We start from the raw sequence: 24,393 nt of genomic DNA, 5'->3' as shown, positions 1-24,393 counted from the left end.
CATGCAGAACACGGCATGAGCGCCCACGAGACCTCAGCCTAAACAACAGCCTAAACAAATTCAGGCTACATGTGTTTAGCAGGCATCCTTATTTAGGGTACATTTACTCAGGCCTTACAGATCCAGAAGCCATTCAGTCACTGCAATGTAGCTAGAGTATCATTTAGGATTTAAACCTGCAACCCACAGCGCCGTGTTTTCCCCTGCCAGTGCATAACTCCGCTATAAGCTGTCACGCGGAAGGTCTGCTGGCCGTCACATGGCTCACCTTTTTTTACCCTTTCAAAGCAGCAGTCCCTCAGGGCTCATGAAGAGCCTACAGCCCTGTCTGAAAATCCCAGCGTGCACCACAGGGTTTTAGTACGGATACAGAGTGCAAAAACTCCAGTAGCCATAACAAACTGTCACAGGCAAATTTAGCTTTGGGACCCGTTCCAACCACTAGCGGCTGACCAGTAGTGATGGATCACAGATATGATACAGAAGCTTACATTACGCAACTTTAGACTGTGTCTATAGGTCAGCACACACTTATTATGTATTCTGTGGGTCACGGAGGATATTTTATTTCTTTTATTTTTCCTTGCCAAAACAACTGATGAGTCTATCACAACTAGCCTATTCGCTGAAACAGCAAGGCTCCATCCAATAGGCACAGTGTCCCATTAGTTACTCAGGCATTATATGTGGGTCACTCACCTCACTCCTAAAGCAGACAGCAGGGACCATGGGCATGCTGTTCACACAGAGCACAGGTGCACAGCATTACACTTCCCTTATCTGCCTCTGTACGGTCCTGCATCTGCGTGTGTGTGTGTGTGTGTGTGTGTGTGTGTGTGTGTGTACCTGTGTGTGAGTGTGTGTGTGTGTGTGTGTGTACCTGTGTGTGCCTGTGTGTGTGTGTGTGTGTGTGTACCTGTGTGTGCGTGTGAATGTGCGTCTGCGTGTGTGTGTGTGTGTGTGTGTGTGTGCGTACCTGTGTGTGCGCGTGTGAATGTGTGCCTGCATGTGTGTGTGTGTACTTGTGTGTGCGTGTGAATGTGCGTCTGCGTGTGTGTGTGTACTTGTGCGTGTGAATGTGCGTCTGCGTGTGTGTGGTGTGTGTGTACCTGTGTGTGCGTGTGAATGTGCGTCTGCGGTGTGTGTGTGCGTGTGTGTACCTGTGTGTGCGTGTGAATGTGCGTCTGTGTGTGTGTGTGTACTTGTGTGTGCGTGTGAATGTGCGTCTGCGTGTGTGTGTGTGTACCTGTGTGTGCGTGTGTGTGTGTGTACCTGTGTGTGCGTGTGTGTGTGTGTGTGTGTACCTGTGCGTGCGTGTGAATGTGCGCCTGCGTCTGCGTGTGTGTGTGTGAGAGTGTGTGTGAGTGTGTGTGTGTGTGTACTTGTGTGAATGTGCGTCTGCGTGTGTGTGTGTGTGTGCGTGTACCTGTGTGTGCGCGTGTGAATGTGCGCCTGCGTGTGTGTGTGTGTACCTGTGTGTGCGTGTGTACCTGTGTGTGTGTGTGTACCTGTGTGTGCGTGTGAATGTGCGCCTGCGTGTGTGTGTGTGTGTGTGTGTGTGAGAGTGTGTGTGTGTGTGTGTGTGTGTGTGTGTGTGAGAGAGTGTATGCATGTGCGTGTGTCAGCGCGTCCCCGTGTGGCCCGTATCTCTGTAGATGAGTTTATTTAAGGCACATATGCAGGGCAGACCCGCACAAGGCCTCTGTCCTGGGGACAGCAGGGTTCACAGAGCGGATCCTGTTCTCTGCGGAACTCATCCGTGGCCGACATGAGCCGCTGACAGCCGTTTACGCAGCAGTGACCCGCGGAAAATAAACTCATTGAATAAAAGCTTGGCGGGTTGTGAACGACAGAGCTTAACTCAAACACACACACACAACAGCGTAGGATGCAGATCCCGGAAAAGCTAATCCTGTTTTTACATGCCGCAGAATGTGATTCTGCATACAGTAGAGCTCAGAGTCAGAGTCAGGCGTTTGCACAGTGAGTATGTGGAACCTGAACGGCAAATATCCTCTTCAAACATCCAGCTACAGACTGCACTTTTGGGAGCTTGATAAGTCACGTTAACATTTTTTAAACCACCAATGCACCATTTTAGCTTTGAATTTTTTCATCAGTGAATATGCCGAGTTCTTTAATATCCTAATTATATATTACTAAAGAGAGCTACATTGTTTTACAGAGCAACTTTCCCGAGGGAAGATATGGCCTTCATGACTCCAAGTGCAAAATATGTGATAAAAATAATGTTTCTGTTGTAGCTCATACTTCACTAATATATATTTACAAAACTGCACTGCAATCCTTCTTTTGAAAACAGCAACAGAACGCTTTGCTCGCTATGTTAAACTCCACTGAATACTACTCTGTTGAGCTGCAGTATAAGACAATTTGGGTCTGAGAAACAAAAACCTTGACCTTTTTTCATATAATCAGCATGCTATTTAGGTCAGGGCTACAGGCACATGTCTGTGTTGTGGGGGCAGGGTCTGGTTTATGCATTTCACAGGGTTTTTACAGAAGGTGGTTTTTGCTGGTGCTCTTTAAGAAAAATGCATAATTTCTCCAGGGAAATGCAGATTGACTGATTAACCCTTTAAAGCATTAAAGTAAAATGGCTGGTGTCTGACAGCCTGGGTGTATGAGCTGCGGCCGCATTTAGAGAGAGACCTGTAGGGCAAGGGCCACATGAGGACCCCTCCCTCTCTCACATCCAGGTCGAGATCTGTGGTTAAAGTCTCCACAAACACGGCCCCGCCTCCTGAACAAACGGAGGGAACGGACCTCTTGGGAGCCGAGCGATTTTTTATCAGCGGAGCACAACACTTTCCGCCTTCGGAACAAATTAACAATCTCACAGACAAGGAGCTTTCTCACCCCCCCCCCCCCCTTTTTTTCTGCGCCGTGAGAGGTGGCCAGCTAAGGGAACGATTATCTTACTGAATGGAAAGGGTGATTATTCCCATTCAGCGAAAAGGAAAAAAGCCTTCCTTAGGTGGACTTCGACGGGGGGTTTTATTGCCGGTCACGAAGGGGCTGCTTTTGAAAGCGCGGCGGCACCGAGTCGCGCGTGAAGGCGGGCGACGAGAAGACGGGTGAGCTAACGGCTCGGCCCCGCCGTCCTCCGCTCACACAAAGGCACCAATGTTCACCAGCGCCCGACGCTTCTGCTGGCAGGCAGCGCTCCGCAGCTTCTGACACCTATGCTGCGTATGAAAGGAATCCAGAGGAGGCCCCTGGCCCCTCTCAAACTGACCGGAGGAAAAGATGACACTTTCAAGGTGTTCTCTCGCTGTGGCTGCTTATGGGACCGGAGCTAAAGCAGCCGTGACCAGAATCCGCCCGCCCGGTTTCCTCAGATTACACACGTTAGCCGCTTTCACACACGGAATTGCCCTATTAACTCCTCTGGCGATCGATTGGTTTCTCTTGGTCACACACCCAAGTACTGTTCAGTATTTCTCTGGGTCAATAGCATTCACAAACGATAGTGTCAGTAATTTCAGTCTGAACAAGCAGCTGTCAAATAGGATACTCCAAAAGACCTATGGAAGTAGGCCAAGAGAATAACCGAGACATATACTGTCCAGCTTTGGCAACGTATGATTTCCTTAGCTTAAAAGCAAGAGAGGCTAGCTAATGTTTTTTAAGTAGCATGCCAATGAAGTAAAAGTGAATAGCTAATGACCGGTCATATTTCAATGTCCAGGTACACCTACAAGAACTTCAGAAACTAAGGTAGACCATTATTTACTCCATTACCATTATTATGCTCCATTCAGTTTTTAATTCAGAAGCAAGAAAACAATGTAGCTTGATGGATGTCTTTGGGAAACGAGGCAAACTGCTTGCTTGATCCGGTAATGTTCCGGATTGGTTCACACTAACATTGAAACAGAACATACTCACAAATGCAACTTTGTCTTGAGCTGGAAAATTGCCAGAGCAACTTTTCCAGAATGCCTACTCAGTCTCTGATTCAGAGGCGACTGCTAAATGATAAAGTTCCAAAACATTGTCGGGTAAGGCAACGTGTGAAAAGGGCTCCTGATTAATAGGGAACGTACACCAGCATTTTACACGGGGCAACTGTGAGATCATGCATTCTTCTGCACCAAACTATTTTTCTAACCCAAACAGCACGTCATAACTTCGCCATGCATTATAACAGATGCAGACTGATTTTTTAAAAGTAGTGGCCTTTTTAATTTCATAACTACTCTAATCACGACCCTAAACAAAGTCCACTGGACTGTTTTTGAGAGCGGTACTTTAATCCTTGGAAGGGCCTTTGTGCCCACCGGGTTTCTGAGAAAATATCAGATAACTGAAAAGTTCCTCAGAACTACACACAAGCCAATAAAACAAATGCATCCATTTAGAGGGGCAATTTTGCAACACTGAGTATTCTAATCTTCTGTCTGATTTAGCAACATCCACAAAGCCCCCGTGGATAGCGATTTTCTGGGACAGCCGCAGATTGTTAGTGTTGCTACAAAGAGTGAACTCCTCAGGGTCTGCTAAGTGATAAGAAGATACTGCTGATGAGATAATGTGAAAATTGAGACAATTACAAGGCTGACTGCAGCAGTTGCAGCCGATCCAACTTCCTCCTCTCAAAAGTGAACAGCACTCTCCTTAAACGTCTGACTTCCAGGGCAGAGAGGAAGAGGAGAGGACTTATTTTCAAAATGAGTTGCTCCTTTTTTGCTACTAGCTGCAAAAACATATAAAAACTCTCTTTCCACAGATAAGACCCACTAGTTGCTAGTCAATCATGCTATATGATTTTTATATCATATATATGATATATGATATTATTATATAATTGGCAGCAGATTTAGTTTCCAAAATAAGGACAGCCATAGAATGTGTAGGAGCAGATGGAGATCTACAGTACCAAGATCCTGAACCCCCAGGCAAACCCAAGAGGACCTGGGGCTACCTTCCAGATTCTGACTGCATGCATGTAGCATTTTTAGATGCATCCTCAGCTCAGTTCAGTGAAGAAGAATCTAATAATACACCACTGGCAAACACTTTCCTTTCTGAGAAACACAACATGTTAGTTTCAGACCATTCAGACCATCAGACCAAAGAGCATTTTGTGGGCAATAAGTACCGACATGCTGCATATTCTGGTGTCCAGAATGCAGTCACAAATTAATGAAAATTAATCCCACATGTTACCAAGTTAATGCTATTTTTTCCAGGAAAACAGAACTGGATTAATCTATGTTGGTACACTCACTGCACAACAACATTTGTAGAAAACACACAGAGACCTTAGTATCAAAACATGTTTCAAACACACATACAGGCCCCTTTAAATAATTTTCTTCGTCAATTCCGGAAGGATGCAGAAGGTTTGTTATTTTAAAACATCTTTGTGTATGCATCGGCATACATTTTAATTTACATTAACTGGAGGAAAAGCACCAGTCTCCTCCATCAGCTGGCACATTTCTTTGGTTCTTTTCATGACATGTTTTCCAAGACACCATATGAAAAAACTGGTCTTGATCCAATTTTTAATGCAGCAGCTTTCCATGGTCTGCTTCACTTCCTTGATCTGGTCCTGCTTTCCTCTCCGTGCACTGCTCTGTGAGCCCCAGCCGAATGCTTCTTCAGAGGTTCATCTTAGGTTCAGTTCATCTTCTGATTAAATGTGACCATGTGCTGATCTTTTTGGCACCATTCCCAGCTATGCTGGAAAGGTCAAGTTTTACAAAGGCAATTCCTTTCATCTCCCATCGCAAACTTGTTTCAACATTGATGATAATAATAATGCATGAAATCAACCAAAAATATGTCAACCAAAGAAAACTTGAGCTATTTACACATAACAGTGCGTTTGCATAGTGGGAAATTAAGAAGGCTGATTTCGGGGGGGAAGGGGGGGAAGTAAACTGGTTTTCTTTGAGCCTCCATGACATAGCATAAGGAGACCGATACTATGTCACCCTGTCCTCCAAGGTCGTTTTTGCAAAGTTTGCAGGGCAATGCTGCTAAACGCCAGATGACACATTTTGACTCTGAATTGGTAGCTGGGGGTTACAGGTGAGCTGAACACGAGTGGATTGGCCTTGGACTGTGCTCTTCAAAGATGTAGCATACCACAGAAATTTTTCCACCAGGAAAAAACCCCAACAAACTGAACAGAATACATATTTTCCAGATGATCAACAAAGAACAGTCTGTCTTAATTTTGTGATAATTGCCTTTGTCTGGTACTAGTTCATTCTGAAATGAACTAGTACCAAAACTGCAGGCCGCAAGTCATCTAGTTTTCATGCTCTTCCAAAAATATTCCATTTCTTCCAGCCATTCAACGGCCCTTCAATTGGTCTTCCTCTGGTCCCTTCCTTATTTTCTCTCCTTCTCTCAGGAAAGGACACCAGGCCTAGCCTAATGCTTGATGAGAAAAGTGCTTTCCTGGAATCCAATTTCAAACCTGGACACTTGTGCCAAGACAGCAGGGGAAAACGAAACCGTAAAAAGTTTCCCCAAACACTCCGGTGAGGGTAACTCTATCCCCACCACCCTCATGGGTCACCTTTATTCCCCCACAATGACATCAAAGGGAATTATTTCACAGTGAAAGAGAAAGTGTCGAAATGAAAGGTGTTCTTTATACATAACCCCAGTAAAGTGGTAAGACTTTAGTGAAAAAACATGTCAAGTCTAATTTGCACACAAATCTGAATGCTCAGCATTACTGTAATTGCAACATTCTTTGCCTTGGTGAAAAAGCAGCTGATAATTGCAGCCAGTGCAGTAGATAAGCAAGCACAACGGTCACATGGGATTTTAACATTTTACATTTGACAACAGTGTGTGTAACTTACCCTCTTAGGATTTTTGGGCATCACACCCATACCAATTTTAGAAGAGGAACAGAGGGGAATGAGAATTTTATTACACAAAAGCTTCCTACTAACATATAATCTTGATCTGGCCAACAGTCTAAAAGACAACAGCCCCATGCATAATCAGGAATTCTCACAAGAAAACCAAATAATCCTATTTAGTAAAACCATTAGCATAATTTTATTAAACAGACATGTACAGTTCTCAGTGAAAGGTTTAAGGCATTTTGTAGCCCTCACACTTGTCTTCAGGATACGTGCAGAGTTATAAACAGTGTAATTGGGTTTCAATTACATTTTTCACAGCCTAAGGCTGAAAAAACTGTTTTCGTCTTTCCTGCCAGGGCTAAATACAGACATACAGACAATTGTGCATCAATCAATCAATCTTGATTGTAGTACAGATTCATTTACAAACAGGTTGCTAAATAGCCTAGCATTTCACAATGGAAATTCTCAAACAAGAAAAGTGGGAGAAACTTTAAAATGACTCCCTGACCCATTAAGAGGCAATCACACTCAACTGCCACCATCATAACACCAGCATCAAATGAAAGGTTGAATTAGCACTGAGCTCATTATGAAGAATAAAACAGCACACAAATACTAGATGACGCAAAGTCCATGATACAACAGGCTGTATTTGATGATCTGTGCCCTATTTGAATGTAATCTAGATTTCCCGGCACACTATCTCTCTGTGTCACATGACATGTCTCATATTCTGCCTTGTCTTGGGCAGACAAGCTGCTCTAGGGAGAACTCTTCAGGTGATACTACCACGAGAAACAAAGAGCTGGAGAAGCACTCTATATAGGTGCAAATTCCATTGCGGATCAGGTTAAATGAAATCACTCCTATCTTCACAGCAGCATCACAGCAAGGTAAAAGTACAATTCTGTTGAAAGTGAAGTCTAAGATTCAATGCTTTAACACTGTAGCTGCACCATGAAATTTGCCACTTCTGGGGAGGATCAAATCACTGCAATTTACACTGTATGTGAGAATACAGTGTCACACACATCACAGATAATCATTTGAGACGTGTCCCTTGTCCTCAATCATGAAGGATTCTTCTGCGTTATGATTGCCAGACAAAAAAACCAGACAGGTTCCCATAGTTCCTTGCCTGAGGCCATGTTTGAAATGCGTCATACAACCCCAAGAGAATAATGTGCCATCAATCAACCTCACATTGACAAGTGTTCCTTGTGGCTTGAGGGGATCTGGCATCCCTTTACACAGATAAAATATGTAGGATAGGGTTGAAGCAGGAGATTGTATAAAGAAAAAATTACCAACCCAAACCCCCCTTCCCCAAATTGAAAACCACCATTAAGATGTGAACTTTACTTACTTGCTTACAAACACCCCAGACATCAACACCACTGACTGCTACATCGCACAACAATTGTGTTAGTACCTCTTCATTCTAAACCCTGTTCGGTTATGTGACACTGCTATCTGCTTGTATTTTCCTTCAACATTCTATTAATTATTTTCTGTGTTGTAGCCTCCACACGTGTGTCTGATATTCCATCCAAAAATTCAGGTCAATTTGCTTGATGACCAGTCAAAAGTATATATATATACATATTTATTTAAGCTTTAGCTGGCACCACCTGCGCATGCGTCCTACAAAGGTTGTCCTTGAGTGAGTGAGTGAGTGAGTGACCACAATTTGCCAAGCATAGCCCACGGTGGCAGTTCATTCGCGCCGTGGGAAAAAGCAATGTGTACTGACATTAATTATTAAGTTAAAGGGATAAAGCTATAGGCTATACTGTCTACGGGCACCCTACCTGTGTGTGTGTGTGTGTGTGTGTGTGTCCAGCTGTCTCTTCATTGTCCTGGCACTTTTTTCCTCAAAATGTCTATTTACAGCCCATTCACACAATTACAGCTGGACCTCCTCCAGTAAAACAGGGCTGTTCCCGGGGATTGTTTACAAAATGTTAACTCATTAAACCTCTTTGTCTTCCTCTATTGTTACCAGAAAAAAACTGGTCCGATTCACAAGTTTACAGTCTTTCTCAGGCTGCATCCCTGTTATGAAGCATATTAAGGAGATCTGCTTTCACCTGACTTAACATGATGAGTGAGTGAAGCCTAGAACCTGCAGTGTGTAATTAGAACAGTATCCCTGTCACACAGTACAAAATGGCTGCTTCTGCACCTCTTTTCAGGTAATCACTGGAGCCGGTGCAAACAATGAGAATTTGAGGAGTGGTCGTATGAGTCAGCTCAGGGCTCCAAGGTATTTTTTATTTGTATTTTTTTCTTTTTTACTTTCAGCTCTTCACTGTGCTGCCATTGTGTCCCTACATGGCTCTCTCACTTAGAGTGCTCCCACGAACAGCTGCTGAAAACATTACTTTGCCCACAGGCCATTATCCAGTGGTGATTTGCAAATAAGTGAATAAATGTGCAAATAAGCTCATGTAAACTTTCACTACACACTGTCTGAACAATAATCACAAAAAAGCATACCTATTACTCAGGCTAAATTGGGCCTGATGATAGATATTACAGTCTTTAATCCATGAGACATAGTGGGATTTAAGAATAATAAGAGAGTAAAGAGTGTAGAGAGTAAAGTGTGTCAGTTTTCTTTTTTGATTTTGTTGTTTCTTTTCAGCCCGGTCAAGCTCCAAATGAAAAAGCTCTTAAAGTATTTTAAGATTCTCAAAGCACAAGGCCACTTTTCCCTGTCAATCTAATCAAAAAGGAATTTTAATTCTACTAATAAACCAAGTCTTTTGAAAGGATTTTTTCAACGTTATGTCAAAAAAATCTGGAGCAGCTCTTTAAACTTAAAAGGTGTGAACTGTATTACAGTAAGCACCGAAAAGGCCATGAGCCAGACAAGCAGAAAAAGAGCACGGAACCACACTAAGTTTCCATCTTTACTTCATAGATGCTTCAAAAAACACCAACCTGTTATTAAGAAATTAATACATTAATTAATGCAAGCGAGGCACTTTTAGAAAAGTTCATTTTTAGGTATGCTTTAGGTAGGAGGGCAACTATTGTGGCAACTTCCCAAACAAAACGCAACAACTTTATTTAAAAAAAGCAGCTGAATTAGGCTAATACAATATAGGCTAGCGCTGACCTGCAAGCATTACAAAAAAAAAAATTAAATAAGCATGAAACATAATATATAACCATAATTTTGTTTTCTTAAATTGTACTGTCCCAACTCACACCTTTATAAAATGATGTGCGGTCAAAGAAAGAGCTATGCTCTGACCTTGGACTTAAACCCCCACAACAGGCCAGCTGTAGAGGAGACAGGGAAATTTAATACACACCAGCAATGTTCCCCACTGCTGCATCGCTGGAGAGTGCTGAGATTATGACTCATCAATAATAGACTGCAATTCAGAGAAAAGCCATCACGGAAAAGTGAAATTTAATTGGATTGACCCACAGATATTAAAAGGGGCACAGGTCGTGAAAAGGGCCTACAAAAGGACAACAACATTTACAGCGGAAGACATTTAGAAGAAAAATTTAAAGAAAGACTAGAAAAAATAAAAATACAAACACAAAGATCTACTGCACAAATACGCTGCATGGGAATAGAACACCAGCAGTGAAACCTGAGCAACTGCACTGATAAGCGTGACGATTCTTAAAATTCCAGAAAACAGATCGCTCCTGTGAAATGGGCACTCCAACCAAAGGGCACCAAAAGACACAGCACCAATCACCTTGGTATCCTGGCAACTGAAGCTCTTTACAGAGATGCATTTTTCGTGCGTTCAGGTGAAACACACACATAACTGACTCCTCCCTTGACCCACTTCTCAGACTAACAGTCCCCCCAGCCCAGGGTAACTCATAACAATCAAACAAACCAGCAAGGAAAAAAGATACACCACTCTGCTTAGCCAGCAGGGATTTCACACTCAAATACCTCAGTTTGCAAACTGGGATGCAAAAAAAAAAGGGGGGGGGGTTCTGCAACATTAGCTTGTTTCAGTAAACGTACGGTATCCTTCCACATAACTATTTTTAATTTTAATATTTTACATGCTTATCTAGCTGCTTAAAAATAAACTGTGATATCTCAAACCTGAACAACAGTTTCAATTACTACAGCTCTAATAGGGCTTCATTTATTCGGTCAGTAGATGCACTTACCTTGAGAAAGCTTACATTTTACACACAGTCCATTTATACAGCTGGATATTTTATAAGCCAGGCTACGGAAATCTGATCAAAGCTACAAGTTCAGCAGGGCCTCATCTGCAAGTACCCTGTTACTGCCCAGTCCTTAACAACCCTGCAACACCAGCTCCCAGAGACGGGGACAGAGAGGGACCTGCTGACACCAGAAAGACAGTGATCCAGAGAGGAAGATCCATACATAAAATTAGGAATAATATGGCATGACAACCCCCACCCACTTCCTGTCTAACCTTAACCAGTGGTTTATAAACTGGACCATAGTGGCATTTTGCTGTTGTAATGCATCCACGTTAAAGGCTCTAAACATAAATAGGGGCGACATAGCTCAGGAGGTATGACCGATTGTCTGGCAATCGGAGGGTTGCCGGTTCAAACCCCGCCCTGGGCATGTCGAAGTGTCCTTGAGCAAGACACCTAACCCCTAACCCCTAACTGCTCTGGCGAATGAGAGGCATCAATTGTAAAGCGCTTTTGATAAAAGCGCTATATAAATGCAGTCCATTACCATTTACCATTTAAATGAGCCCAATGAATATCTGCATTAAGGGATAATGTGCAAATAGTCCTGGATAAGGATGTGTGCCGAGGAGATTACGTGTGATATTAAAGGTGTAGGCTTTCAGAAGGTTTTCACTGCGCAAGTTAAATCGGCCGGCCACAACCTCAGTACAGACCAGAACAGAGCGACACAGGACATAAACTGCCCAACCTTTTCCTAGTTTGCTTAGTTTTCATGCAGAACACTTCCTACAGGATATGAAAATACTGGTGTATGCGCAGCACAGCTAATGTTCCATATCAGAGAATACACCACAAATAATCATATGGGAACATAGCTTAGCTTGCTAGTTTCACTAATATGCAGTAGGAAACCCTTTCCACCAGTACAGAGCCCCATTGTTCCCTCTGTTTGACTATTCTGTTAAAATGCCTGCTTTGCTTAATTGCTTGGAACTGCAGCATTTTGAAGCCATTTATGGCACATTTTTCTCTTCCAATAATTGCCTTAAGTACAGGGAAATGTGCATTAATGCTACATCGCAAAAGCGTGCATGCCCGCAGTACTTATTCACATTCATTCCCTTCAAGGACTCATTCACTCTTCATTGTTCACAAGTTCTATAGATGAGAAAGGTAGTGCATTCCCTGTCTGTAAACTGTGCACACTGTGGATTTTGCTGCTATAGGAGCTTTCCCCCAGCCTGGCTTCCGTTCTTTTCTGCCCGCTGTAGCTGTTCTTCCACGTCAGACTCAGGCCGCTCAGCAAGCTGGCTCTGAGAGCGTAACTATCACAAACACTGACTGGCACAGAGAACGCGTCTGCACTTGGGTCTGGCACCGGGGCTGAGACTGGCACAGAGGCGGCACTGAGAGCAAATCTGAGACAAGCCCTGGTACTGGCACTGGCGCTAGATCTAAAAGCTGGGGCTGGACCTGAAGCCGCTATAAGGGCTGACTCCAGGACTGAGTCAGAGGCTAAGGCTGAGTCTGGCACGCATCCAGCCTGGTAAAGGGTGTGGCGCTGGGACTGGCATCGAGGCTGACACTGGAAAAGCACTGGGGCAGAGAAAAGCAGTCTGCTTTGACCCGTTCAGTTTTAAAGGCTGCATTTGTACCTGGAATGACTGACCACAGTGAGAGGCTCATGTGACAAAGCCTCCAGCCCATCCTCAGAAGGGCAAGTCAAATATTCAAAATATTTGCTAAGACACCTCAACGGGTTCAAAATGGAAAATGCGATAACAAAAGGTTTTGCCTACTTAACTCTCCCTTTTAAAAGCAATTTGCATCTGCGGCAGAGTCAGAGGGAGATCGTGGTTAAGCCAGTAATGCTGCTGGGTGCAATAAAATTCTGCCAGTGAACAGGATATTTCAAGGGAAGGCAGCCATTTTCTGAATCACATTCTCCTCCTTTCACATTCCAGGCCCCACCCAAACAGAGCCCAATATCATATTTTAAACCGCTTTTGATGATTCACAGTTTTTCATTAGAGCACCATCAAGAATGTCCTGGCAGATTTATGGTCAAATTCACCAAACCAGACTCCCACGCTTCCCTGATAACAGGCTTCATTTAAGCAGCCTCTCCTGGTTTAAAGCAGAACATCAGACAAGAGAACAGAAATATATGCGGCAGGCTTCAGGAGCTCATGAGGGGTTTTCGAGAGTATGCTCAGGCATACCGAGGACGTCAGAAAAATTCCCTACAACAGACCATCCTGCATCCGACATGCCGTTTCTCCAACCATGAAGCAGCAACACAGTTCACACAATCCAAACGACCAATGACCCCTCTGTACAGCCAGCAACACCCTGAGGCACTGCACTGAACCGAGCAGAGGAGGCTAGCAGGCTAAACCCTGCCTGCATGGAACCCTCCACCTCCACTGTCAGGTGAGTGACTGAGCCTGCATATGTGCAAGTGCCGGGGTCAGAGTTCATGTTCATGATCTCACTGCTTCGGTGTGGCCACCTACCTCCGCCAGCTGGCTCGTCAGAACACTGGCCTCTTTGTTCTGCCGGAAGCCCATTGGCCTGCGAGACAATCCCTGAATTTCAACACACACTGCTCTGCCTGTCAGGGCTGTGCCTCCCCTGCACTGGTCCAGACAGCTTCTTTTCTTCTGTATGTACGGCAGATGTCTCATTTGGTTCGGGGGTTTCCCCCCGTCCTTTTTCTACTTGAAGTATATACATAATGCTACAGCACACTCTATTTACAGCACAGAATCTTTAAAGTATCTTTAAGACATTTCAAAGGTTTTGAACAAACACTTGCAGGAGATTCTAAACCTGTTTTAACAGGATGCTAGCAGAAATCAGATACACAATAATTAGGTTCTGGTAATGTAGTGTAAGAGAGGAAGAGACTCTAGACAAGCACTGAAATGTGTTTCACCCTGAACATACAAGAGAAGCCTTGGCCCACCAGTTTAAAGTTTACATTCTTCATTCAAGGAAATATACCAGCAGAAATATTAGCATAAACTGTCTTAGCAGTACATGCTGAGAGTGCATGAGAATTTCATTAATTCAACTGAAATATGAAATGGAAATGTCTGGGCTCCTAAGTGTCACAGTAGAAGTCTGTGTGGGCTGACCGTACACATTGTTAGCTTGAGTCTGTGGCAGTCGGCGAATCTGACTGGGAGCGCAGAATGGCGGGACACTGTTGGCTTCACTCTGCCGGGGCCAGCTGTGCTTAACTTTCTCAGAGTTCTTTGTGTTTGAGCGGCATTAGAACCTGGTAACTGCCCACTGGGCAGCGGAATGTCACCAGCTTTCACAGTAATAGATGTGCCTTCCCACCTACTGGTGCTAGCTCTCCTGCTTGAGTTGCTTGTAGTGCAGAAAACAGTCACTGGCTCTTAAGAAAGTGCATTAGAGAAGTGCACATGCTTGAGCTGCAGTGATTCCTGCACAGGTATGAGGGACACGGTGCTGGTGTGGAAGCACAGCAACGAAAAGAATGAACACATATATCATCCTGACCACAAACATTTATTAGCACGGGTCTTTCCGAAGCATTAAAAAAAAAAAAAAGTTGTGTAAGTCGCTCTGGATAAGAGCGTCTGCTAAATGCCTGTAATGTAATGTAATGTAATGTACATACAACAACCCTAGTTTGCATTGAGCTGAAAGCCTCATATTACACAACAGGTGGACCAACCGCACAAAAACCGCCTCAACACACCTGCCTGAGAATGGGCTTCAGAATGAGCATGGGGAAAGCCATGTGCGTTTCTGGACTGGAGGAAAGTAATGTTAGGGTGTTCAGGTGTCGCCTTGATTTACAGGCTATAAGCAAAGTGAGCGCTGACAGAAAACAAAAAGCACTCTTCCCCGGAGGCAAAGGCTTAAAAATCCATTATGTCCCATTTCCCCTACTTCACACAGATCTGTCTGCCACACACGTCTCTACCTGCCTTTACATGCATCTCTGAACCCTTTGTTCAAAATAAATCAGCTGCCTGTTCACAGTTCAACAACGAAGGCAGATACTCGCGCTCTAGTTTTGTCCTGATACCGTACCCTGCCTGTCTTAAAAATACAGCATATGATTTAAAAATCACCCTATTCATTATTCTAAAGACGTGTGTGCAAAATCATTTATGTCAATGGGCCTCATCTTTCTGTATGAAGACAGACAGTGGAGGGTGTGTGCACAAATATGCTGAGCTGCAGCAAACTAATTGGAATTGCTTGAGAATTTTTGTCAGTACACATCATCTTACACAGATGAGGAGAGCATACATTAGTTATGCTGTATTCTATAAGAAATGATAGTTACATTACATTACCCTTATTTAGCAGACTATTTCCACCGTGACTCTGGCACAAGTGCTTTGCTTCCACTGACACTAACCAGCAGGACTGGAGCCTGTGGTGCCAGTATGTGTGTACTTGCTATAGACAAATACGCCTTTTTTTCCCCATCTTAAGCTGATGGCTGGAATGTTGTACTTCTCCCTAGCCTTTTCCCACGAATTCTCCAAATGTCCCAAATATATGAAATGCCATATGAAACAGCCATTAGTACCTACAGCGGCTTGCATGCAGAGCTAATATTCTGACAAACACACATCCCTTGGCCATTAAAACACACACAAAAGCACACCGAGGTTGAGTCATATGGAAGCAAATGACGGCAGACATTTTGAAAAATACGATGTCTGTTATTCAGATGCTGAATCATAATTTGGCAGGGAGCTGCCCTGAACAGAGAGGAGTTGCCCTTGTTTCTCAGTGTTACCCAGGTCTGTGATGGCTGACTCTCGTTTAGGGAGAGGTACGTCACAATTGCTTTTAACAAATGTACTTTGTCAGACTGTGCAGCAAATAGGAGAACCGAGGATGTAACTGTTCATTGATTGTATTGGTGTTCTCTTATTGCCCTGTTTCAGTCAAAAACACACAGAAGGACAGACAAACATGGGCGACGGCTTTACTTCATCAGTTCTAAGTATCAAAATTGAAGTGGTATACAAACATTTGGAAGTTCTTCCCACCTATTCTCAAATAAATGCCATTTTTATATTTTGTTACCTTGTTACCTTGCATTTTCAATGATAACATTTATTGCTAAAAATAGCTACTGTGATGACTGAATTACAGGGCGAATACCAGTCACAAAGGACCTTTGGCAGTGGAAAAACTGAGTCAATAAGCTTGCCAACAGTTATAATCATCAGCATACTAACATTATGCAATAGAATGACCAGTGACAGCAAGCTAACAAGTGTATAAGAAACAGGACGCACTGCACAAGCAGTGAAATGAATTAGGCTTTACAGAGTTTATATAGTTTAATGTTATCGAAAGCTAATCACTCACACTAACCTGCAGTGCCTAACACATAAGCTGAACACTAATAAATTCAAATAAAAAATTGAACCCAAAAAAGACATTTTAGTCACAAATCTATCCATATTTTTTGTTGATTGCAGACTAATGTAAATTCAGTATTTTATAATATTTCCTATTAAGGTAATTTTCCAAGCTCAGTTTAAGACACAAAAAGCCACTTGTTTTTATTGAAGGGGTTGGAGAGTAAAATCTAACAAATGTGCAGCATGAGGACAGAGACTAATGTCACCGTGGCAACATCAAGTGGTTTCTTCCTGGATATGACAGGCTCTATGCACAGCTGTCACAATAACACAACACAGAGCAATAGATGTATAGGTAATGTCATCTTGCATTATTATGTATACTTACAACACAGTTAAGACTCAAACAGAGCAAGCGTGCCACCACTAGCCAAAAAAAAACAATTAGCCAGTACCCTATTATTATACCAACTAATCAAACTTACGGAGTGAAACATCCAGTCACTTATTTCTACCTGGTCCTGTAGCATTTTCAATTACTTAATAGATACATATGTGTGTATATATATATACACACACACAAAAATGCCACAGTGAGACAGCAGTTTAAAAAACAGGGTCATTTGACCTTGTATCATGCTGAAGTAATTAAAATGAGAGGTGGAATTACACAAGTCTCTGCACCCCTGCATGACTGGAGACTGTCTGGCCCTGGTGTACAGTTACCACATCTACAAGAGGCCTTGCTGACAAAGCAATACAAAAGCAATGGCTGAAGGTACTACAAGCACCGGACGGGCTTCGACCGTCACCTCACTTCATCTACATTAGATATGCATGTGCAATTGAATATAGTACGGTAAGCAAGATAATCTGCTTACAAGCTGAAGCAGATGAGTCAAATAAACAAGATTTCTTCTCATCAGTGCTGCCAGCTAAGGGTTCTGTTTATTCCAGTGGGGTATGTAGCATGTGACGCAGAACCAAGACCCTGAACTTGTGACAAACTGAACAATGTGGGATTTGTCTTAACACTTTAAATCTCTAGTGCATGCTGGGTCGGTATCACTGAATTCAGTTACGGAAACTGTTGAAACCTCTTTTGTTACTCAGATAAAGAAATTTCAATTAGGACCACAATTTGGGAATGTCAACAAATTGTGTGATGCAAGGGAAAATGAGACAAAACAAGACAGCCTGCAGAAAGAGAATACACACATCTCTTCTACAATGTGATTAAGCGGTACTTTCCATCCTTTCTGTTAAAAATCTGAACCCAAACTTTTAATCACATCTTCAACTTCAGTCTCAATTTCACTTAAACATGTACCCCTGTAAACCTGACCTCTGGCTCCACCCGCCAGACATTTCTCTGTCATTAGCGCAAGCACTGCATAAACCTGAATTCTGAGCATACGGGGTATGCTGAAAGTTAAGCAATTACGGAATATTAAACAGCGTAACGATTCAATCATGGCTGGAATGTCCGCAGCCCCATGACTACAGGGGATCCTTGAAAGTGTGCATATAAATCAGTGTCACACTGAAGGTTTTAAAGAATAGATAGGCTACTCCTACTCCAATCAGGGACAGAGACATGATAACTTTCAGATGGAGTTGGGTTTCAATCTGTAGTGTGACTACTTTGCCTCCTGGTGAGGAAGCCACACAGTAACCATGTATCCATACCTTAACATTTGTGGATAATTTGAAGCAAAAGATGAAATCTGCTGGTGAACAGGATTTCATATTGAATGATTTATGTTTACAGCAAACTGTTAATTAAGAAGCAACACATTGGTACATGGAACACCAAGAACTCTAGCTGCAATTTCAATTCCCCCTTTGCCTTTATCAAAATATATTTTTTTATATAAAGAAGAGAAATAATAGTGACAGTGTGAAGATTATCATTATGTAATGAGGATAAAATTAATGCACATGCTGTCACGACGATGTTACTTCTTGTATGTCCGCTTATTTTTTTTACCACAAACACCTTGCTTGTGTTTCTGAAACCCAACCAGATTGTTTCCCTCTCCCTTCCCTTTGTCCTGCAAATGGATGCTCCCTCGTGGCTTCAGTTCTCCGTCCAAAAGAAATGCACATTTCACAAGACAGCTTCATTACAGTCAAAGGTGATCGGACCCTCCGACTGTGACCATAATGCACTGCTGCAAAATCATGGACAGCCGAAAAAACCATCGTGCGTGCACACATAACCAAACCTACTGTCAAGGAAGGACCTCCCCTCTGAAAGATTTTTACTTTAAAGATTTTTTAAAATATTATTTATTTACTTATTTATTTTCTTTAGCTAAACGCAAATCAGAGCGGTTAAATGTTAACACATATCCATTTAAATGAACTCCGGTTGGAAATCGCATTCCATTGCATGACATTATAAAAACGCAATACATGGTGCGGCCAACGGCTTGTAGTTTCAGTGATGTAACCATTCATGGACAAATCCAAAAGTACACTGTAACAGTTACCGCTAGCTACAATAATACAAATAGCTATCGCGCTGTATGTCTTTAGTCGCTGCGTCTATTTTTACAGTCTGTTGCATCGGAATTTTGGCCGCGAGCCAGCAGTTTGTTCTTTTTGCTGATGATGACTTCGTGTTGGAAACGATTTGATGGGGTGCTCCGTTTTCAGAATAAACATTGATGGGTTGTCTCTGAAGCTCCATATGAACAATCCGACATGAGACCAGGATCGAGTACATATGAATACATTTGCAGTTTGAAGGGTTTGCTTTTGAAAACAGGTTCTACATTACAGTCTACATCTGACTATACTCTTCGATTGAACCTGGTTATTTGTTCAGGGTTTTTTTTATTACACTGCAAACATCCTGAAATCGATGTCAAGTTTTAACCCAATACGCATGCGAAGTGCTCTGCGCGGCACAGGAGAAACGTACTGAACCAAGCCTTCAGTTTGCATTTTAATGACTGGTTTTTAGTTTGGGTACCGAAATAAACAAGCACGTCGCAGAAACCAGATGTCAAACTTCCGTGTGCTTTGACATTCCACAGTAACGCTCCAGACAAACCTACGACGTTGCAGAAGTAATCCTAACGGCACTATCAAAAATTAAATGAAAAGGAAGTTCTGTTTCCAATGATGCACACCCTAACGTTATTCAGCAATTCTAGCCAGCCAGTAAATCTGGCTTATTCCTAAAACTGCTCACTTAACGTTAACCAGCTAACTAACCTTCATGTCATTCTCTCTAAACTAGCGAGCAAACTACTCAGTCAACTGTAAAAGCTCTTACAGTAATTTTGCAGTTTTCTCATTAATGGACAATATAAAAAAGATCCTTTACCTGTTTTCCCCTTTTGTGTTTGAAGGCGGTGGGTGCAGGACAGTTTGATTTTCCTCCATTTCCACAACACACTTAGTATTCAGTTCCAATTCTGCAGTAACAGTTCAAAGGAAAGACTTAGCCAACAAAGTTTTTAAAAATCTCAGTGGGCAAAACTTATTGCTAGCTAGGCATCAAATCGGGCAAACAAGCAAGATAGCTAACTAGCTCTCAAAGTTAACTACCTAGGTAACCATAGCTAGTCTGCAACTGTCTAAGATTTGACTTACCTCTCCGGTTCATCGGCCGGACTCGAACTGCAACTTTTACTTTACTATCCGACATTTTCATCCACTTTCTTCCTACACGACTATGCAGATAATACTAGCTAGCGTGCAAGCTAGCGGTATGGGATTGGTTCGGGAAAATGATAGCCAGCTAACGTCTTAAAAACCCCACTGGAAAGAGTGCTCCAGATTCCGGCTATTTAACGGGTGTGAGTTCCTTATAGAAAATCCAACGTCCATCTCCGATAATTGTAGATATCAAAACAAAACATAATTCCGTTGCGTACTGTATCCAGTTAGCGCCAGCTAGCTACCTAGCTTACTAGATCCACCACTGCGCTCCAGTTTCAGACAGCATCCCAACCGCCATCTTCCAGCAGTTTGCACTCCTAGCAAGGGAACCTCCGGTCGATGGAAAAGAAAAACTGGATTTCTGGAAAACACGAACCGAACTTGGGAAACCGAGTGACACACAACACCCGGGCAGTATCAGGCGATAAGGAAAAACATGTACCCACTGAAGTAATGTTAATGAGATTGATGTAGGATAGTGTAAAATGTGTATGCTGCACCTGTGTCGTGGTGTATGATGGGAAAGTTATTTTAGAATAACCTATAGAGTCAGGCTGTAAAGTGTGTGTGTCGAGGCCATTGTATCGGTCTGCAGATACTACCTGTCCTACAGCATAGGGCATCTCACGCGCTGCGATACAGCAAGCGTAACCTTGTGTGTGTGATGATAACAATTTTCCAAAATTGAACTGCCTTAACACCTCATTGTCATATATCAGTACGATTGTGTATTTTTAATAACCTCTTAGCACACGCAAACCAATAACATGACCAATTATGTTATTTGTTATGATTTGTCATGTCAGGACATGGTATTTGTTTTACCCCAAATTATTGGTTGTTTTATTAGTTTAGGGTTTGCGAAAAGATTTTTGCACGAGCTACAATAAAGGTTTTCGTAAATCAGGGAGAGGCCCTATATTTTCAACTGAACAAGTAAAACTACTGAGTTGACAAACATTGTACAGAGCACACATCTTTATTGCATCAATCCTCCCACCGTTGACATGGCAGTCTAGTAAAATGTAGTTACATTTCATCTTTAATTTGTTTGAAATTTTGGTAAAATAGTAGAAATAAGATCTCAATACCATGGATGACACAGAGGGAAACAGTAATGAACACACTCCGTTTTTTAAAAAAATGCCCCCCCCCCCCAAAAAAAAAAGAATAAAATAAAATTTAAAAAAATAATCAATGGGGGATTTTAAATCTAGTAGATATGTTGTTTTGTCCAAATGCACTTTACTCTCAGCAAGGAATTTAAGCAAAGCTGACTTAACTCTAAAAATATTTCCTTCATTTCAGTGATTTGCAAACTGTTACGCAATCAATAAAAGGTTGTATAGTCTTGTAAATTTGTTACTCGTAGTTAAATGAAAAGAACTCAGGATAGTTACAGTGCACCCTGTAAGAAATCTCATTGGTTAAAGGTATGTGAACCAGTATCACTGTTTTGTTATGCTGAGGTCTGAATTGGCCATGTACAACTTCACTGAGTGGTCTCCACTGTCCAGGACAATCAACATGTTTTGAGCAGTGGCCACAAGACCCACAGGACGTACCAGTCCATGACTGACCAGTGGGGTCAGTACTGGATGATTCTGGGGCTTCCCCAAACTCCAAATCATCCCCTGCCCCACATCTGCCACAATCACATGCCCCTCCCTGTCAAAAGCCACAGCAGAGATGCATAGCCTCACTGGGGAAACAAGCGTTAGGCCGAAGCTGTCAATCTTCATGAGGAGGGTGAGCTCGCTGTTGAATATTGTGACCTGTGCACAATCACTGCCAGTTCCTCTTTCTGCCAAGCCTCCAATGTGCTCTACCACGGCAACGTTCCCAGTTACCCGACAGTAGGCCACCGACCTTGGGCACTGCAGGTCAGTGCTGACTAATCGGTTCAGCACTGTGAGGGAGCGGGCATAGTCCACCACCACTTCTGACAATGTGCCCGCCTGGGCATCTGTCACCAAGATGTGCCCACATCCATCCACCTCCACACCCCAGGGCAGTTTGAAGGAGTCACGGATGGTCACCACACTGCGCCCCCTGGAGGTGAACACCTTCACAGAGCTGTCGCCTGCGTCTGCTATGATCACGTGCCCACTGGGTGCCACTGCAACATCCAGAGGGTGGCAGATCTCAGCAGGGGCGTGGCCTCTCTGTCCAAACTTGTGCAGCCGCCTCCCCTGGGGACTGAAGACTGCTACTCTCCTGTCACTGTCATGCACCACTGCCACCGCCCCTGACGACCCGAACACAGCCAGCCCTGTGGGGTTCACCAGGTTCCCCCAGCCCCCGAAGGCAGAGTGCAGCTGCAGAGCCCCGTACTCCAGCCCCCCAGCCCGACCGGTGCCTGCACTCACCCTGTGTGGGACGGCCGGCCTGGGGCTACCGCGCACCAGCAGCTCCGATAGGTCGAAAAGGGGCAGGCAGTCGGAGGTGTCGGACACGCTGCACAGCTGCCTGCAGAAGGGGCACTCCAGCTTGTGCAGATGGGGGTGGGAGAGCAGGGTGAGGCACTCCAGGCAGAGCACATGACCGCAGGGCATGTTCCGAGGCCTGCGCTCCCTCTGCTGCCCACTGAACTTCTCAAAGCACACTTTACACTCCAGCAGATTGGTGTGGATCTCTCTCAGGAGCGCCTCCGGGCCCAACCGTCCGGTGTTGAGGGGGGCTGGGACTAGAGACATGACAGACGTTCTTCCTGCGCTGTCCCCGTCTTCCAAGAGATGGTCTCCTATTTACGAGAGTTGGATTGAAAACATATAAAGAAAAACAGAAAACGCGAAAGAGAAGCAAAGAGAGAGAGAAGCAGAAAGCCTGGAGAGGATATTTATGGCTCACTCACCTCTAGCAGGCCTCAGTGTCATGTGACACTGACTGTCTCTAATCCTTGTTTTTAAAGCTCTCTGCTGCCCCCAGTTGGCAGAAAAACACACCTCTATATCCCATAAAAGAAACATGTTGTTGAAAAATGCAGCTAGCATAAACATTTTTCATATTTGTCACAAAAAATCATTATATAAAAATATAGTTTTTCATAAACATTTGTAATAAAACATGTCTCAACATGCCTCATTAAGTTTTGGGCTTTGGCACACTCATTTTAAAATGACATTCTGCTCACTATGGACAATGTAATACAGCCACCAGTACCTCTGAGATGAAATGCTTTTCATTGCATTTATTTATTTCCAGGTATACTTATCATCTGTAGTTTACAGGGTCTATGAACAACAGGGTTATTGTGGTTTTGTTTATGTAATTTAACTATTAGAGAAAATGTCCCATATCAAGTCTTTTTATTGAAATGAAATAGTTCCAATGAAAAAAACGATTCACCTATGTTAAAATAACATCTCTAATGAAATATGAGATTAACTGAACTACTTTTTTACACTTCTAAGTGTGGGATTGTCTATGGGAAAGGATTTTTTCTCTCATGAACATTATGTGAGCATACCACAATATATATAATTTCCATAATATATTGTCAATTAAATATTTATTACAAAAAAATGTAGCATTCATGAGTGCCTTTAGATTGGATTTGGCTCAGGGATGTAATGGAGATCAGAAGGAACACATAGTGGCAAGAAGATACTTCCTAACTCACAAAAGATTCAAGTTTCTGGAAAAAAGACTTCTTACAAAAAGGTGAAATCATTCCCAGCCAGAAGTCACCTAGTCCATATTCACAGAAATCAGTTCAGAATAGTGTTCCACAGTCCACCAATCATAGGCTGGACATGAAAGTACCTGTTCACATTTTTACAGTAAAGATATACGTATTTTCAGTCAATATATACATTTTATGGTTGCAACATCTCCAGTGAGTTTAATGGCAGTGTAAAATGTGAATCCTTACTTGGTGACAAAGACACAGTACATTCTGTCCCTAAACACTGATACCTAATCAGGTTTTTCCCACATGGGAACTTAAAGTGTCTCATTTAATGCTGAGTTTTCCTCCTTTGAAATGTTTTAATTTGACTGCCGTTAGAAGCCGGGGATGCTGGGTAGGTGATTTTGTGATGACACTGTGCCAGTATGCGGACACACCCCCACAGCCTGCTGTCCACTGTGGCCACTGTCCACTGACAGCAAAGCTACAGCAATGAGACTGCCTTATCAATACCATTTGGTGAAAGGGGAAAAACTATTCAATTAAACTGGTTAAATTCACAAACTATCATAATAGTGATAGACAAATAATGAGGTACGTTTCCCTTGGCTTTCTTACTAGTGGTCACAGCAAACTTATCTGTCACACAATTGTGCTTTGGACATGGAACAGCTTCTGAAATCAAGAC

At 43.0% G+C, this 24,393-nt stretch overlaps 2 protein-coding genes across 2 annotated transcripts in view; both read right to left on the bottom strand.

The window, feature by feature from the left end:
* Window positions 1-20,522, bottom strand: part of kif13a (kinesin family member 13A) — a 77,314-nt gene extending 56,792 nt beyond the window's left edge. Inside the window, exons 1-2 of the mRNA XM_064350111.1 lie at window positions 20,006-20,522; window positions 19,737-19,827 (exon numbers count right to left, since the gene is read on the bottom strand). Of these exons, the coding sequence (XP_064206181.1) occupies window positions 19,737-19,827; window positions 20,006-20,066 (152 nt within the window). The 5' untranslated portion in view covers window positions 20,067-20,522. The remainder of the gene's footprint in view (window positions 1-19,736; window positions 19,828-20,005) is intronic.
* Window positions 20,523-21,034: 512 nt separating this feature from the next.
* Window positions 21,035-24,335, bottom strand: LOC135261367 (E3 ubiquitin-protein ligase NHLRC1-like). The gene is made up of 2 exons (XM_064347615.1): window positions 22,929-24,335; window positions 21,035-22,817 (listed from the first exon to the last, which is right to left on the bottom strand). The coding sequence occupies exons 1-2, from the start codon at window positions 23,071-23,073 to the stop codon at window positions 21,523-21,525; spliced, it is 1,440 nt and encodes a 479-aa protein (XP_064203685.1). The 5' UTR covers window positions 23,074-24,335; the 3' UTR covers window positions 21,035-21,522.
* Between the last annotated feature and the right edge of the window lie 58 nt (window positions 24,336-24,393).

The sequence above is a fragment of the Anguilla rostrata genome, chromosome 1, assembly GCF_018555375.3.
Source record: "Anguilla rostrata isolate EN2019 chromosome 1, ASM1855537v3, whole genome shotgun sequence".
Taxonomy (NCBI): Eukaryota; Metazoa; Chordata; class Actinopteri; order Anguilliformes; family Anguillidae; genus Anguilla; species Anguilla rostrata.
Note: the sequence above shows the minus strand (reverse complement) of the source record. Positions and strands in the feature narration are given on the sequence as shown.